Below are 18,202 nucleotides of genomic sequence, written 5' to 3'. Positions count from 1 at the left end.
ACGTATGTTAAGCTTAAATGATATTACTGTATCTTGAAAAAAAAATCATTTAAAGTGGCAAATACTCCAAGACAACGTTACGCCAAAGCTCCTATCTTGAATGACAGTGAAGCCCCTGCGGGGGGAAACAGTAGTCTACCTTACAGTTTGGAGAATGCATATTGCATAGCCTACTCGCTTGTGCATAGTTACTTTAAGTCTAAATGTAGGCTACTTGGCGTTGAGTTTTGTAGTAAAGTATTTCTGAAAGTTTGTGTCTAAGCTAATGATTGTCCAATTATTACATACATTATGATTGCTTACAAAGAGGAGAAATGTTCTTGATTATTTGTCTTTGTTTATTGTGAAAAGAAACCATTTTCCTTGACGGCTCAGTAGACCACAGCAATATATCTTGGGTACAATACGCTATCAAATTTTTATTTGCTAGAGTTAGACAAAAGCAAACCAGTAGCTTTCTATACTTTTCCTTTGCGCAGACTAGTTAAGTTATCTAGGTAGTTTGTTGATACGATAAACTTCCACACCAACATCACTGCAACCCCCACACAGTTGATCCAAAATCTTACTAAAATGTGTCGGTTGATTCATGGTTGATAAAGGATCGTCATTAACTTACAGTCCAAAAATTGGATAGCTTCATCGACAACATCATCTTTCAGCAATATTTAAATTTTCTGGCAGGCGCGGATTTGTGGGGTGGGGCCCAGGGGGCCCGGCCCCCCCGAAATTTTGTGAAAAATTGTATGTTTCCGCATCAAATGGTTTGATATGCTTCTAAACAGCTGATATTAGTCCCTCGGCATCACAATGGATGAAAATGGTTGTTTTAATGTCTATTTTCTAGCATATCGTATATGTCGTAGTATCATTGTTCATATCTGTTTATCTTTTTCTTTCTTTTTAATTGATTTTCAAATTTTCTGGCCCCCCCCCGAAAAAAACTCTTAGATTCGCGCCTGTTTTCTGGGGTATGAAATATTTCATCACTATCCACAAGCTTAAGTGTTTACTGTTCAATGACATGATAAGGCTATAAAAGTGTAATCGTGAAAGAACATACGGAAGAAAAATATAAATGCAAATAATTCAGTTACACGATGATAGGATGGCTGAATTCTTTTAGTAAAATGGATGAAGAATGTTGTCAAATGATCGTCATGGTCATTTCTCATTTGAAACTTCAGGGCATAACTTCAACTTCAGGGTATATCCATCCTTTTACCACCCAAGATAAAGATCATCATAATTTGCAAATGTGTGACAAATATAAATTAGTTGACTTAACTTCTCCCGTTATAAATTTATGCTTTAATAAAAAAAAGCTGTTTAACAATTTCAATACTTGGCTACTTTTTGTTATTTTTTATCAATACCTCATTTCTTCGATCCCAGACAGCAAACCAATCGTATTTTTACATTGCTTCAACGTATGCAGACGTAAAAACAACTGATTTTCTGTCTGGGATGATATTTACGTAAATGATTGCTATACTCGTTTTTAGCACTGTTGCAAACGAACCGCCGCTGTTGGTAGACCTGTTGGCTACCGAGGGATAAGATACCGTATTGTACATGACAAATTTATGTGTTTTGATTCTGTTTAAATTTATTCTAGTGTTACATTATAGAGTTGTACGGTTTTGCCTACATAAAATTTTCTATCGGCGTATTTAGTTACAGATCTGTAAAGCTTATCTGTGCACATTTAAAAGGTACTTGCATTTAGTTATTATTGGACTTGATGAGTGTTTTTGAGTAAACACAGTTTCAAGAACCTGATTTGTTATAGCTCTGTTGTACTCGTGCATTTTTCGACCTATATCGAACTTTTTTGCCTACTTGAGGGTACACATGTTCATAATTATTTCGTACAATTTTCATATTTTCGTACTAATGTGTTTGAATTGACAACTCAGGACATAACAATATATGTGAGCATTTTATCACCGCAATTGAGTTTAGGTACGAAACGGAATCATTGTGTGACGCCCTTGGAAAGTTAAACGACGCACCAGGGCATCGCGACACACAGTTTGAGAACCACAGTTATAATATGATGGCCAGAAGATAAAATGGTTGCTTACTGATGTGATAAAGTTATATCACGAGTAAGTTTTGCATGTAACCTCAGTTTAAGGCTATTTGTTTCAAAGCATACTACGAGTAGTGCAGTATCCAACTTCGGGGTTGGCCATACTACGAGATGTTGTTAAAATGTATAAAAGATAATACTTTGTGCTTACAAACAAACCTGGCTGTTTCTCTACAGTCCAACCCGTACTTTCTGACTCATATTTGACTGTTGTAGGCTAATTAGTTTTATAGGCTACTCAACGTACAACATATTTCTCGTGCATTAACCATTGATATTGTATCTACCCTCAGGGCATATATTTGCAGTTTGTTTATTAAAACATATTCGAATGTAATATCACGGTTGAATCTCTACGTTTGCTGCTTGAACTCTAGTTAAATTACTGAAAGCCTGTCACAACAGTGTAAGCTATTTCCAGTAGGGGTTAGCTTTCCAAAAAATTGAACCACAATGAAAAGAAACTGTATACAATAATCCCCCATTTGAGAAAATCAAGGACAATTTTGTCGCTTTCCGAAAATTGATGGATAAATTCGATATGTTGGATTGGAATTTGGAAATAAACTGAAACTGAGATTATGAAGTGGATATTTTCGTAAACGATTCAATTTTAAACAAAAAAAACTTACTTATTGCACCACAAATGCCGGCATTGAAAGCTAAAATCTTGACCAGTATGGTGGAATTACGTTAGAGGCAAAGGCAAAATTTTATAGGCAGCCACTTTGGGAGTTGCACATTACGTATTGCCCAGGGACGTTGTCAGGGGTCAATTACCTACCACGAAATGTTTTGAATAAACATTTCACCTTTTGTCACAGCAACATTTGACAGAGTTTTACTATGGATTTAGACTGAAAGTATTCTCAGCATGCGCATTGTTAAGGTTAAGGTTTTATTTCTCCAAGTTTTATGGGGGAGGCCAACCAGACCCCCCTAGACCTAGGTGTTTTGCTTTCGCAAACTCGTTGCCGGACTTACTGACATGTGCAATAAGACTTATTTACCTCCTCCCTCGAAATTATTTGTTGGCTACGCCTCTGCTATTGCCCTACTATACAGTAACGTTTGCACTCTTCCGCCAAAGAGATTGCCATTGGGGACCTTAACGTGCATCTAATACCCCAGGAGTCTGACTAGAAATACACTTATTCAAATAAAATTGATAAGTTATAGCTAAGTTCAAAATTACTAGGCTGCAACTAAAAAAAGAAATTTGATTCCGAGGAATAAAAATTTCAGCAGTGATAGTGATGCGAAAACTCAATACAGGCCTAATAGCTACTGTATGGTTGAAGAAAATTCCTTCAGCATTTGCAATACTGTTTGAAAACTTCCAAGTTTACATAGTCGACTTTCAACGTTTAGTTTATGCGTTTGACCTTCTTGAAATATTGTAGAAACATAAAGATTAAGAGGCGCTGGTTCGACCCAGGCATATTGGACACTCTCCATTTAGTGACTTCTTGAGAATGGAATAATTCTCAGATAACAACGTTTCGGCAATCGGAAACTTCATTTTGTGAATCTCGGTAACCAGGCCTGCGCCAGTAGTTCAAAGCCTCTGCAGTCTGAAAGTAGGTGAAACTACTAGGAATAGACTTAACCTATCAAATGCTTTCTCAGTCCGAGGATAAAGATTCAAACCATATTTCTTTTAGTAATAATGGAATTTACGGCACCTAGTGGATAGATTACTTTACAAACAACAACACTTCAACAAGCAGACACTTCACTGTTCACTTCGTCAATCTTGGTGACCGGGCCTGCGGCAGTAGTTGAAAACCTCTGCAAGTAGCACAATATGCAAAACCTACGAAGATTAAGTTCTCAAAGCAGCTGTCTGAAATCGGAGAATAAAGATTTCCATAATCAACCAATTGTAAGAAATTGCTGAACTCAAACAGCTTACCGGTACCATAAAAATGCTTCTTTGGCTTCGCAATTTACGGAAGGTAGGCTATGTGTATTAAAATTTGTATAAGCCGACAAAAATTAGAAAGTCGCGCAAGAAAGTGTTTATTTCCGAAGCCCATAATGTAGCAGTTTTTTGGGATGTAAAGTAGTTTATACAGGCATGACCTAATAGCCTACCAGAATGTTGAATAATAGCATGTCTAATTAACTGTTCTGTCAAAGTTGGCATTTGTCAGACATGTAAAGAGATCTTTAAACTCTAAAAATAGTTGTAGCCTACCCTACAGTCTTAAAAATTCTTTAATTAACTTTTAGTTTTTTGCAAATAAAGATTGCACAAAACTACATTAATTTTTGCCCGAAGATACTTTAAAACAGGGCTACTCAACTACGTTAGCAAAGGTCCATTTTGACAAGTTGAATATTTTTGCGGTCCGGTGAATATTTCATATGCAATCACGAAAATTAAACAACCAGTAGCCTACGAGCACCGAAACACTTTTCAGATAGTATGTAAACGACTTGGCTTTTTGTCTGACACAAGCAAAGAAATAAAAAAGGAAAAAATGTATTGTGTTTCTTTGTAGTGCAGCTGTGTGGATCGCACATCAGAGAAAACGACAAAACGTTGGGGGGTCTGGGGGAGAGGCCCCCAGCTCCTTGGATAATCACAAAAAATTGCTTTTCTCTAATGGAAATCTGTTTACAGATGCCCTAAAATGTGGCAATGAGGTTATTCTTCCAGAAGCCCGAGGTCCACCTTCAACACCCAGAAAGTCCGGATTCGGACCGCCAGTTGAGTAGCCCTGCTTTAGAATCAAACTCTATTTTGCAATATCTAATAAGCAGAAATTCTAAATCCAAAGTGAAATAGGCCTAGGTCCACATTGACCATCAATTATCATAAAGGTTCTAATTCTGTCCTAAACTAGAGTACGGTAGGCTTAGGCACAAATAGCCTACCTATTTTGGGCTGTGAGAAAAATCTCGCAATGTGGCTTTGTACTGACAATTACGAAAAAAGCATATAGCTCTTCTTACTTTACTCTGGCATGTGGAAGATGTTGAAGCGCCTGACTGGCAGGGTCATAGCTGTACTGGATAAAAATATTTTGGACGGGCAAAACAAAAAGTTGCCAAAATATGCCTGCGACTTTATTGTCCAAATGTATAAACACGAAGCAGCTGTCTACTACAGTAAGCTCAAGAACATATACATTATAACTTTAAACAAGGCCACTGTGCCCTCACCAATAAAAACTCCGCACTTTAGGTTACGTAGACCTTCTGCATTATCCAGTAGGCTGCTAGCACCTCAGTGGAAAGCTTACTTTCAAGTAGTCCTGAAAACAAATACAGAAGACGACAAAATATTGAAAGATGTGTTTTTGTCAGGGCTGTGAAGTCGGGAGAAAAACATACGACTCTGATTCCTAGCTTTATAGGCCTAACTGGTCGACTCCGACTTCAGTAATGTCATTTTTTTCCTTTTTAAAAAATTTTAAAGATGATTTTCACAAAAACTGACAATGACAAACACTTTTTTGTGAAGCTGCGGCAGAGGCGGATTCAGAACGAAATTTATGGGTGGGCCCATGGCCGTTGACAAGGTTTCTCGGGCCCGGTACCAATTTATTTTCGGGCCCCCTTCATCGACGAAGTTATGAATATAAAGGTTGTGTTACTTTTACTGATGTCGTAGCATGGTCATTTAACAAACCTTGCGCAATCTTAAAAATTTCTTGAACCGCAAAACTTACTATGTTTATCTAGCGGTTGCTTTTTTGAACTTTGATTTGTCACATGGCGCTAGAGTATTATTCCCGATTCCATTGATGTTTCACTGGTCATTCTGCTCACCAGAAGAGAATTTGCAGCACTGCAGACAGTCAGAAAGTTTTCAATTTGATTTGGGAAAGGTGTTTGGGATTGGGATAGGGCCTTATTCAAACATTTGCTGATTGCTACAATCTGAAAAGCAGTTTTGGTATAATTTTCAGTGCAGAAATAGAGATAGTAATCTTCTTACCTGTGCCATTTCAGTTTTTGATTTTGAACAAATATTAGCCTGTTTATTTTGAAATTCGTGTTTCGGGTAATATTCATGGTTAGGGAAATTTCTATACTAGACTAAGTTCTTTATTTTACTGTTTGGTGACTGAAGTGGCTATTTTACCACCAGAAAGCTGAAGTGGGCCCGGTACTTTACCATCTGACGACTGAAATGGCTGTTTTAACCTCTGATGGCAGTTACTTTAGATCAGATTATATTAAGGTCTCGATAATGTTTGAAGTCGCGGGGAATTTGTTAAGTCCGGCCCCTTAAATATTCCGAGCCCGGGTCCAAAAGTATAACCTAGACCCCCCTGTCAACGCCCCTGGGTGGGCCTAGGAAATATCTTGGTGGGCCTTCACCAATAATGCCACGGCGGGCCAACACATAAAAACTTCGTTTTACTGGAGCTTCTAAACAAGGCGGATTCTCCTAGGTTTCGAGTTAAAAAAGTTTATTATGTCATCATAATCCGAACTGTCAATGAGTTGTCTTTCAAAAGACAAAAGTGTCAAGTTATTAAGGCGCCCAGTCAGCATGGATGATCTCAAGCTCGTTTGGATCCTGTTTGTTGCGGAGAAAAGTCGCTCAACGACGCAGGACGAGGAAGGCAGCGTTATGATGGTCTTTAAAACACTGTTCATGTTCGGGAAAATGTCAGCAGGGCAACTGTCCAGAAATTCCATTAATGTAGGAAAGTTTTCTCATCCATTTTCCGTCTGATGTGTTGAATGAATACAGCATGTTCAGCATCTGCGATCTCAATGCCATACAGTGCACACGGACCAATTAGAATGTTTTTTTTCGCCAAAAGTGGCAGATGCAGGCGAGAAAGATAGGCCGCTGCTCTCATTCATCCATACGTGTCGTCCATAAAGCGGCAGTTTAACTCCGTTATCTGCCTTTCAAGAATACAGTTCCACAGCGCCCTAAAATCCTCATTGCTTTTGACGGCCGACGTTTTTCCCAGAGTGGTGGTGACAACAGACTTGTGAAACTTCGAAGGCAGCTTGATCAGTGATATACAGTACAAAGTGTTGAGCTCTGCATGCCCTTGGTGGCAAAATCGCTGTTTTCAAACAGTTTGCAAAAAGTCACAAGCATAAAAACGAACTTTTTCGTTTGCATCTGCTGCAAGAGCTGCTCTGCTTCTATTTTCGTTTGACCACTGGTTTCGGAAAAGCCAGCCAGAGCCTCTAGTAAGAAGTTACATAAAGCAACTGCAATATCTTATGCACTGACCCTGATTTTGAACTTCATTTGGTGTCACATGAGCGCTCCAGCTCCATAGTCTGCCGGTTGGGATGCATTTCCTTTTGTATCTCCATCAAGCGAGAGTGCCGGTGGGTCCCAGTAAAAATGCTGTGTATTTGATTAACAATGTCAAAAAATGTGCTCACATGTCCGGACGCTTTAGCAGCGGTGCAAAGCACTCTGTTAAGCCGATGAGAGTTGCAGTGCACAGAGATGGCTTTTGGAAATGCTTCTTTCAAAATAACCTGAACCCCTCCCGTGTGCTCATACAATAATATGACCGATGCTCCATCGAAACAGAACCCGACACAGAGACCAGGATCCAATTCTGGTGATTGAAGCACCTCCAGAACTTTCTCTGATATTCTTTTTGCGGACAAGTCTGCGGTCGCAACAAAGCTCACTGCCCGCTCTTTGATGCCACCTCCGTGAAGGAATTGCACACACACGGCAACCAGCTCACGTTTAGCTAAGTCTTTATACTTATTAATATGTTTTTTTTTTTATGAATCTGATTCTGGGTGGGCCTGTACCAATCAGGCCCACTCGGTAGATCCACCCCTGAGCTGTGGATAGTTTTCAAAAACTTTTCAAAGCTGTGAGTAGTTGAGTTGATACGAATACTGCTTATAAATATTTTTTGTATCGAAGATTAAAATATAACTGAGTTCTTGTTTCATAATAAAAGGTTAAAAAAAGTTGTCAGTTTTCCTTTAAGAAAATATCTTTAACCTAAACATGAAATGGCAGGAATTTTGGCCAGTGTGGGTTATACAGTTAATTATAATGATTTTGCACCACCGACGGAGGCCTGGTCTATGAGCTTGACTAAGTTTCTGCTTGCAATTTTTTTTTGCTTGCAATTGATGTGTTGTTGCTGGAAAAATGTTTCCTCTGCTGTGTGCTGCTGAACAGAGCGGGCTCCATAGGCTGCATGCGTACACCCAGAGTCGAACCATCTTCGTTAGAGTGATCTCTTTTCCTGCTTGGGGGATGATCACGTATCATGTGACAATAGTTTTTATGTATAAACCGACTGCTCTATGCGCCATAATAGTATGTAGCTTTAGCTGCAACAACATACATTTAACAACAAAAATAGCTTTATTAATATGTAACAACAAAATAGACTCAGCAAAAGCGCTAGTCACAAGGCAGTATGACATCATTGTAAGAATGTAAAACGAGTGATAGACTATTACATTACTTCACCAACTATAAATCGGCCAACAATACAGAATATAGCGACTCGTAATTGTTGACACACTATGAAAGCTTGTGTCTCAGTAGATGAAGACATAAAATAAATATGTTACCTTCTGAATGGAACAAGTCTTTCGAATATCATTAACGTAAAAACTAAAAATTAACAAAAAAACATAAGCGATGAAGTATTTTGAACACCTCGAAGAATTATATTGAAGCGGCAAGTTAGCAGCAAATATGCAGTTTAAGACAATGCAAAGTAGATGCATGAAACACTATGTGAAATGCATATACCATGCAGTGAGTTGATGAATAGACGACAAAGTTTGATTAAAACCGAAATTCAATCATGTTGCAAAATCTTATGTCAAATATATGATTCAGACTTTCGGTTAAATTCTGACCGAAAAGTGTTACCCCGATTTAATATAAGCGACGGAGGAAGAGTTTTGATACTAATAGAAGGGGCGGATGCCCCAAAATTAGGCCGAAGACGAGCCATTGCTGACCAAGGAACATCTCGATAAATATTTTGCAGGGAAGCATGGTGAGATTGATCCCAAAAGTATTGTGAGGGGAAGTCGTTCCCTCCGAGAGTGTGACGCCTTTTCGCTTTCTCACTCGATTGTCGCGAACGACGCAATACGTTAGCGTCGTCGCGCAAGCCGGAACGTAACGCTTGACGTTTTGGCTCAAACCGCTTAAAAACATTTTCGTCAGACGCACAACGCTCCATGACGTCGTTCACGCAGCCGCTACGAATGGACTTTATATTATCATTCTGCTGATGCTTTCGAGCTTTTCGCTCTTGATAAAGCTCCTTGGTGGTTTTCTTAGACGGGTACATATGGAAATTGTCGGGAGTCACAAGCTCGCCGGCTTTTAGTGATGGAGCTGTTGTTAGTTTTTTATTCACTGGTTTCAAAGGAGCGATGGGTTTCGGAGTAATTTCGAGAAGGACGTCATAGTTGAGACTTGTATGACGTCGGGAAGGACGTCGTTCCAGTTTCTTGTCAAGGTTCGTTAAGTTTCTTAACTTTTCTTCTAAAGTATCTCCGATGTAAATGGAAGTATCCGAATCGGATTCCTCATTTCCAACGTTACTGTTCTTGTCAGTTAAAGGCAGTCCGGGTTGACTGTCGCCAATCTGAACATGTTTTGGTTTGTTGTTCTGTTGACAACTACGCAGTGGCGTGCTGGAAAGTGAGGAAGGACAGAGCTCGTCAGCTTTTCGGGATGTCATGGAAGTGGTTGACGGAAGATCACTGTATGACTGTGGAGTGGGCGGTGGATGTGATACAGCCGGTGCACTGACTTGTGGAGGCGGACAGGGTTTATCATGTGTTCCACCATTGTTTAATTTTGTTTCCAACGACCGATGACTTTGATGGGGAAGATTCCTGTGGAGTGGAAGCCGAGGGACACCGAACCAGCTACTGCGGGGGGTAACATGAGGCGAGGTTTCTGTGGACGATGAAGACAAATAAGGCAGCGGCCTAGAGGTGTCGGTTCTGACCAATCGCTCTAAACTTTCAACATAAAAGTCATATAAACGTGCAGGAATGTCATGCGGGAGATGTTGTCCTTTATTCGGCCAGTCTGATTTGGCAACGGTAGCTACAGGCTTCACAACCTGGGATTTTGAAGGGGCTGGGGAAGGGACATTTGCAGTTGGGGGAGTTATGGGAGGCTTGGTAACGGGTTTATCCTGTTTTCTTTTAGCTTCTTTAAATCCAAATTCATCGTCACTGCTTTCTTCCCTGTCAGTTCTTGCATCTCGTTGCTGTGAATTTGGCATCCATTTCTTTCCGGCACCGAATATCATATCCATGACGTCACGAGAAAAGGATTCTTTTTCCGACGCGCACGAAGCCTGCAACAAAATTGAGTTTAAGAAGTTCGTCATTTCCCAATGTCTTCAAATAAACGAACAAACAAAAGGGGAAAATAAGCGCTGAGAATATATTTAATCAAATCCAGGCATATCCCGGAGGTTAAAGTTATAGTAATTGGACGGAGACCTAAAAGCCTATTTTCTGTCCACCTTTAAGCATGTTATTGCGTGTCTTGCCAAGACATAAACGCCTGCTCAAGACAGCGTTGAACCAGCCTTCATTCGGGCATCATGAAAGTCCTCTTACCACTCTTTCACGCAGCAGATGTTTGGTAAGCATTATGCAATGGTGAAAAGTAGAACACCAATTTTATTGTTTAAACTACGTAAGAGAAAAAAAAACACTTCGTATTTGCAACTATAATAAGAGTTCGAGTTGCAATAGTAACGGCAAAACCAGTAGCGGATATATAAAAAAAAACACAACACGCAGTCTCTTAACTTAAAAAAAAATAAATTTTAAAGAAAAAACATGAAAAAATTGTTAACTTTGGGGCCAAGCGCGAAAATTTCTGTAGCCAAAACTACCCCATCTGAAACTAAGTCACTTCTTGATTATTGTTGAAATGATTGCCAAAGACTGTGTTGCGTCACAAATTATGTTGTTCGAGATCCGCTGCTGGTGCAAGTACTATGCAAGTTGCAAATTACAATATTATAAATACTGTAGTTTTCTTTTGACTGCACTGTATAAAAAGCTTTTGCAGTTGCAAGAAATCACTAGCAAATAGTTTCGTAGAAAAACACATCAAACTATGAAAGCTGCAATTATTCAACAATTGAGCATATATGTTGATTTACACCAATGAAAAGACTAAAGTTTAGAAAGTTATCTAATGATGATTAAATATACTAAGTTCTACTGAAATTGAGTTCAGTAGCAAATAGATATTAATAGTAGCAAATAGAAATTGAGTTCAGTGAGAAAAAAAATATACTAAATTCTACTGAAATTGAGTTTCTTAAAGGGCGGGGAAACCCAAATTAACTTTTCGAGTTTTTGTTTCAGCGTGATGTCATTGTGTACAACATGCGTTTTACAAAAAAAAAATCCAAATTTTGTTGCCCTCGTCTCGCTAAGGCCGCTTTTGTTTGATCCCTGTTGGCGAGGCAGCGCGCGCATCCAGCTGCGACGCTGTACGCGGTGACGTCACAAGATACATACAGTACTGTTCGAATTAATAGAAACTGTCAAGAAAACAGGCTGAATTGGTGTATATTTGGCTTATTGCGATAATTTATCAGATGTATATAGTTTAATACCTAATGTGGCCTCCACCTTCTTTCAATATTGCACGAACACGGTTTGGAACAATTTTTTTAATTCGAACAATACTGTATGTACCTTGTGACGTCACCGGGTACAGCGTCGCGGCTGGATGCGCGCGAGGCTTCGCAAACGGGGATCAAACAAAAGCGGCCGTAGCGAGACGAGGGCAACAAAATTTGGATTTTTTTTTTTCTGAAACGCATGTTGTACACAATGACATCACGCTGAAACAAAAAACTCGCAAAAAGTTAATTTGGGTTTCCCTGCCCTTTAAACTAAATGACGTCAAACCACAGTTACAAATATGAACAATTGTAAACCAATCGGGCAGGCGACTCACCTTAGACTTTGAAGATTCACTCGCCGTATCTGAAATCGAAAAGTAAGTTTGAATAAGACAAAACCATAAGCTTGGAAAACAAAGTAGTTACATTCATCTGAATAAAAATAAATGAAATATTAAAAAAATACCTCTTTGGAAAAAAAATAAACTGACACTTCATTTCTTCAATATTACTTTCCCTGCTTATATTTTGAACTAGGGATAGCACAGTTTGCTGAGCATACTTTCTTAGACTAGACTTACGTGCAACGGACCCAAAGTAAATTCATGTCACATTTACATCCAATTTATACTGAACTCTTCAACTGTTATTATTTGATATAAAATTGCAAACCACTGCTTATGCTTAAACTGTCTTTCAATTGAAGAAACTCTGTCTTTTTAAAAATAAATAAAAACAAAATGAGCAACTGGAAAGTCCTGTACTTTCTTTCAACAAATCAAGCTAAACCTGCTACAAACTCGGGATCTTTAATTTGATTTGGTACCTGGTCGGAAAACTTCGATCTTTGTTTTCTGACCAGAAAATGGAAGCATCCATAACTCATTCTGTCTGTTGGAAAATTGAGTAAAAAAAGCGTTAGCTTCCTCGACTGAAGAAAACTACACTAGCCTACACACCATTTTGAACAGCGTCTTAATCTTACAACCTTGAAAGACAATACGTAAATTTTTTTAGAAGCAAATAAAGCTGAACGTTCAAATTGCAGCCGATTATCAAATTACCTGAGGTATCTCCCGGGGTTCTACCAACGTTTGCCAGCAAGTGGTCGATGTTGGGAACCGGTTCGTGGCGTTCTTCACTCAGCGCAGGCGAGTTCCGAACCTCTGACTCTTGATCTAGTTCGTCGCTGAAGAACCAAGCAGCCTGAGCGATAAGAAAACAAGTCTCGTGAGTGAACCAACAACTTGGTTGAGTGTGTGAATGTTTAAACTAACGCCTGATGACAAAACCGCAACACCCTTTTCGCCTTCCTGCGACGAAACTAAAGCTTCTTCGCTATGAAAAACCTGTAAGTATTTTATGATAATCAAGGCATAATATGTTGAAAGTTATAAACAAAGAAGTGTGATGATGATGTTTTTAAATATAGCCAACGAATCTAAATCATGCTTAAAGATTTGGTTGGTGTGTATAACGCAAAAGATAGTAAGAACACAATTGCTTCTTTCTGATAACTTTATGTATGTATCCACGATCAGAACATTTTTTGGCAAAATTGTACGCAAAACTGACTAGACAAATACCAACATTTGCATAATAGGTGTCTTTCGCTTTAAATGCAAAGTAAACTTTTAGAACAAACAAGTGTTTTGTGAGCTACTGGAGTATTATAAGCAGGCGAGAGTGAGACTGATACACAATGCGTAAATGCCATACTTGCACACATTGAAAAATACATTATATAGGCTATAGCTATAGCAAAGTAAAAATCTGAACAAAAATAATCACCAACAAAAATGTTCAACGTATAGAAAATGACAGCAAAACATATTCATTGAGTTAAAAAAACATTTCAGCGTTCTGTGGTGGACAATATAAACTGATTGATGATTAAATGATTCAACATGAATTCAAAGAAATTGAAGATGATGCCATTTAAACTGAGTGCATGCTTCAACCTGTTGTACTCATGCTTGATTAACTGATAAAAAAAATAGCTAAGCAAATCACGTACATTTGTACTCTCATTAATACAATACAACCTTTTGTTTTATTGTAATAGCGTGAGTTAGCACAAGCAGAAAATAAAACTAAAACGGTTAAAAAAAACTGCAGGATCAATAACAGATTGTGAAGTAACAAAAAGTCAGACACGGATCGGAACTTTAACGGCTTCAAGCCGACTGCGAAGATCATAAAAGTCATAACGTAACCAGACGGTGGCAGGCCAATCAAGCGACCGCACGTTCATGCAAACGTCACCTGAATGAAGTCTGTACTCTCGGTCATAATTCGCTTTTGTATTTAGCAAACGAATCCAACCATTTCAAGGTGCTTTTCTCGATAATCCTTAATCGAACCAATTGAAAGACTGCGATCCTCATACATGAGACGTGACGAAAATAGTTCCGTCTCACTTTACCGGAAATATCACAGGCTTCGGGCTGAGATGTTGAAAACCATCCATTCGGAGAAATGATGCGTACTGACGCAATCAGGAAATGAAAGAAAAAAGTAGACTCAAGATGCAGCTTCTGGATAGACTGGAGCAGCTATGTGTTGCGGGATCAGCACTGCTAAGAGCTTTTGCAGTAAATCCATTTTCAAGCTCTTGACTTGAAATCAACATCCGTTTGTTTCGTCGCGTGACTGACAATGTGTCACTGCCGACCAACCAGTAAAATGGCAACTATAGCTGGTTGAAGTGCAAAATTGACAAGTTGAATTCTCACAATGTAATCTTCAAAATAATATTATAACATCAAACACCGAATAAATAAAGCAAAGTGCAACACGAACTATTTCTACCGACAGAGACTCAAAGTGGAAGCAACGGAGCAAATCATAAAAGTACTCAACTTACGGATACACGACAAATGACGTAACACATGACGTAACCAGAAATAGTCAGAAAATTAAATGTTTGCTTTAGATTGATTAAACGTGGATGAAGATTGCTTTACCTTCAAAACTTAAGTGTGAATTGCTGTGGACCAGACTACATACTTGTGGACACAAAAATGCGCTTGAGAACAAGTCTACACAATAGTATGTTACCAACTGTTCGGTGACGTCATTATGACGTCAACACAAAAATAAGCACTGGCAAGTAACACAATCAGTTGGCAACTAACACTGTACGTAAAAACGTTTATGAATATTTGTGAAAGAAAAAATGTTTGGAAGAAAGTTCTTTAAATTTTAACACGAAATATGTGATGCTACCATTCTTTTTTCCTTTTCCGAAGCTACTACAGCGAATAGCGCAATCGGGATTATGTTAGTCTTGACAAGAAGTCGAAACGATTTTACTCAAATCAGCACTTGGTCATTATTTGATCGCACAAAACTTGTATAGAGCTAAAAGACATATTCCACAGAAGAAATTAGAAACAAATAAAAATAATAGTAGTTCAGTGGATGAGTTATTTCAGGTTGGAAATGAAATCCAGGGCAGCAGTGCGTTCCGGTGATAAAGCAAAAAGGCATTCCATTGTAATTTCAATACAAAACTATTCTTGCTTCGGTGCCACAACAAAAGCAACTAATGTCCAGCAACCAATTACAAACCGCTGACGGATGGTACCAACTGACGACCAAGTCGCGGCAGGTTACAAATACTGACAACACAGTCGTTATAAATACTGACGACAAAGTCATGACAGGTTACTGGTACTGATGAACAATTTTATGCACTTAAAATTTTACTAAAGCAAATCGAATTTTCGCTAAAAAGTTTAAAACTTTCATAGGTGATAACTGATGAAGGAAACATTATTCTTGTTGTAAACTAACTGAAACTCAAATATAGACCAAACGCAGCACAGTATTTAAACGAGTTGAAGAAGAATTCGAAACATTGAGCTCTATGCACGCAGTAAAAAAACGACTCTCCTTACAAAAGCTTCACATAAGTAATTACAAATCCATTATATGAGCACATTTAATGGCAGCCGAACTGTTTCACCCAGAAGATCGATCATGAAGACATTTCGTGTTTCGCAGTAAAACAATTCGGCAAAGCATATACCCAGGCCAGGACACCAATAAAGCCATTTGGCCAAAACAAACTTCAAAAAAATATACTAACATGCTTCAAGAGGCTTTCTATTATCCTGCATTGGTCTGACATGTCAGTAACCATAGTTGCCATATTGTCTGATATCGTACTGCGCACCAAGGTGGGACCAAACACTATGGCCAGGTTTCGAACTTCCATCTGTTGAGAAAAATATTGAAATATGTTTTGAAATCGCTTACCATGTTTACTTTAGCCATTTTCAGCATCAAGAAACAGTTTTAAAAAGCGCTTGTATTGCAGATGCTGTCTAGCGTTGAGTAGTGTCGAGCTAGTGATCATAAAACAAAAACTAAGCATCTTGTCCTTCGCCCATCCGGCGATCATATACAATACATGTGAAAAGAAGCAAGTCGAAGCCGTGTGCGAATAGAAAACATTCATGCAACACACGCAAGTCTGACTAACTTTATTAAGTGCTGAGTTGTCTGCAATTTTTCTCAAGTGAATCACAAGAAACTTGAGGGTTTCGAAGTGAGGAGGAGGAAGGATGTGGATGATACGTCGAAGACCTTTCAATCTCAACTCAGGATCCTTGGTGCGGTTCATGAGGATGAAATCGTCATACAATTCTGTGAAGAAATGCATCATCAACTTGAGGTGGTTTCGTGTTATTTCAACTAAACATTCAAATCATTCGCTCAATCAACGTCATTTTACGATGCAGTCAAGCGTATCAGTATGCCCAGAAGTGTATTTGATTATTACAAACATAGTTATAAATCAAAAAAAAATATTCCTTAAGGTCAAGGGTACCGGTAGTCACAAGAAATATGAACACGTTACAGATGTTCAGAATAAATAAAAATCGATATGTAGGTTAATGTTTTGAAAAGAAAAGCTTCTGAATAAATTTCAAGAAAACAAACATCTTAGCTCTGAGTTTTCCCAGGTGATAATCACTTTTAAGAAACAATGCAAATAATAATTCAGCAAAAATATTGACTGTGGGCCACAGTGTTTTTTTTTTCCGCTACGAAACACAAGTCGAGCTGAAGCACTAAGACTAAGCTAATATAAGAAGATAAGGAGTTTATTTCTTTCATGTAAAATATTGTCAAACCTTATTGTTTTTTCAATTATTTAATATGCTTAATATGCTATATGTGTAAAGTGTAACCTATTGGTACCGTTTCAAAACTCCTTCAAATGGTTTTCTTGGCATATTTACACAGCCAAATTTAAATGAAACATGGTAAGGAAAATAGTGTGAACTTACCATTGGTAAAAAGTGGATCAGGAAGATTACGAAAAAACGACTTGAGAAGTGAGGAAACGACGTTGAGATCAGAAAATCTTGGATCGTTTTCAAGATCGACAGCATCTGCTCCTCGGGAGTTAAGCTCCTCTTCCAAAGACGCAAGAGTCCCACTGTTTCCAGGAACGCGATAGATCCCGGTGAAAGATAATCCCTTTTCCTCCACAACTCGACAGCATAAATCGACGACAAAAGGAACAAACTGGACAAAAAAGAAATCATTAAATCACAACTCAACATTCAATAAACTATACACAGAAACACTTGTTGAACAGTATATGGAATAATGTACAGTGGATGGAATAATTGTAGATATTTTAAACCTTTGGACTGCAGGCGAAACAAAGCAAACGTAAGTTCGAAATATCTCTTGAAAGAGCTAGGTTTTTCATTAAATAGGATTTATCAAAAACTTTCAAATCACAAAAGATTTGACACCAAGATTGAAGTTCTGGACTCACCTCATTGTCAGCACTAGGAGGACAATCTTCTAAATGAACTCCAAAAGTTCCTCCTTGCATCAACGTTTGACCTTGCCCGAACTTCCTGACGATGCGATTTACGCTTCCTTTCCATCTAAACTTCCGGGGGCCGTCAACTGCAACAAACATTTCATCATCGTACCAGCGTGAGTATCGTGCAAATGAGCTTTCTTAGTGAAAAAACAACACGCATGAAGTCTTTCAATTTTGAAGATACTGAAAGATGTATGAATGAAAACAGTGAAGTTGGTGAAAAATAAAAACTGACAAGACACAAATTACGTTGAGCCCTTAGTTGCATTGTACTGCAATGTAATGTTGAGGTTAGACACAGGGACTCACCGTCTTTGAAAGGAACCGCGGGGACTCTTCGAGCGGGTTTTGGTGATCGACTCTTTTTAGCACCTCGTTTGTCTGTTTTGGGACTAGATACAAAGATACAAGGGAGATGTTAAAACATACAGTGTGGAAAACGAAAGTCTTCAATACAGTAATCATACCAACACCTTAAAGCAAATTGGCGTTTTATCGAACAAAGAAACATTGCAAATTACATTTGGCACAACTTGAAATAAATTCAATGAGGGTTGGCACTGGTTGCATATAAATATGATAAAGTAGTTTTTCAATTATGACAGGTCAGGAAAAATAAGGAATTTCGTCAGTGCCAACGTGATGTGTCGT

The 18,202-nt window shown here is 38.4% G+C and overlaps 1 protein-coding gene across 1 annotated transcript in view; it reads right to left on the bottom strand.

The window, feature by feature from the left end:
• Positions 1-8,413: 8,413 nt before the first annotated feature.
• Positions 8,414-18,202, bottom strand: part of LOC145766432 (uncharacterized) — a 34,677-nt gene continuing 24,888 nt past the window's right edge. The window contains exons 25-32 of the mRNA XM_082578146.1: positions 17,861-17,943; positions 17,498-17,634; positions 16,998-17,238; positions 16,187-16,350; positions 15,791-15,919; positions 12,762-12,903; positions 12,033-12,061; positions 8,414-10,401 (exon numbers count right to left, since the gene is read on the bottom strand). Coding sequence (XP_082434272.1) covers positions 8,896-10,401; positions 12,033-12,061; positions 12,762-12,903; positions 15,791-15,919; positions 16,187-16,350; positions 16,998-17,238; positions 17,498-17,634; positions 17,861-17,943 — 2,431 coding nt within the window. The 3' untranslated portion in view covers positions 8,414-8,895. The remainder of the gene's footprint in view (positions 10,402-12,032; positions 12,062-12,761; positions 12,904-15,790; positions 15,920-16,186; positions 16,351-16,997; positions 17,239-17,497; positions 17,635-17,860; positions 17,944-18,202) is intronic.

This window comes from Aplidium turbinatum, chromosome 1, assembly GCF_918807975.1.
Source record: "Aplidium turbinatum chromosome 1, kaAplTurb1.1, whole genome shotgun sequence".
In the NCBI taxonomy this organism is placed as follows: domain Eukaryota; kingdom Metazoa; phylum Chordata; class Ascidiacea; order Aplousobranchia; family Polyclinidae; genus Aplidium; species Aplidium turbinatum.
The sequence above is the reverse complement of the archived record's forward strand: the minus strand, read 5'-3'. Positions and strand labels throughout refer to the sequence as shown.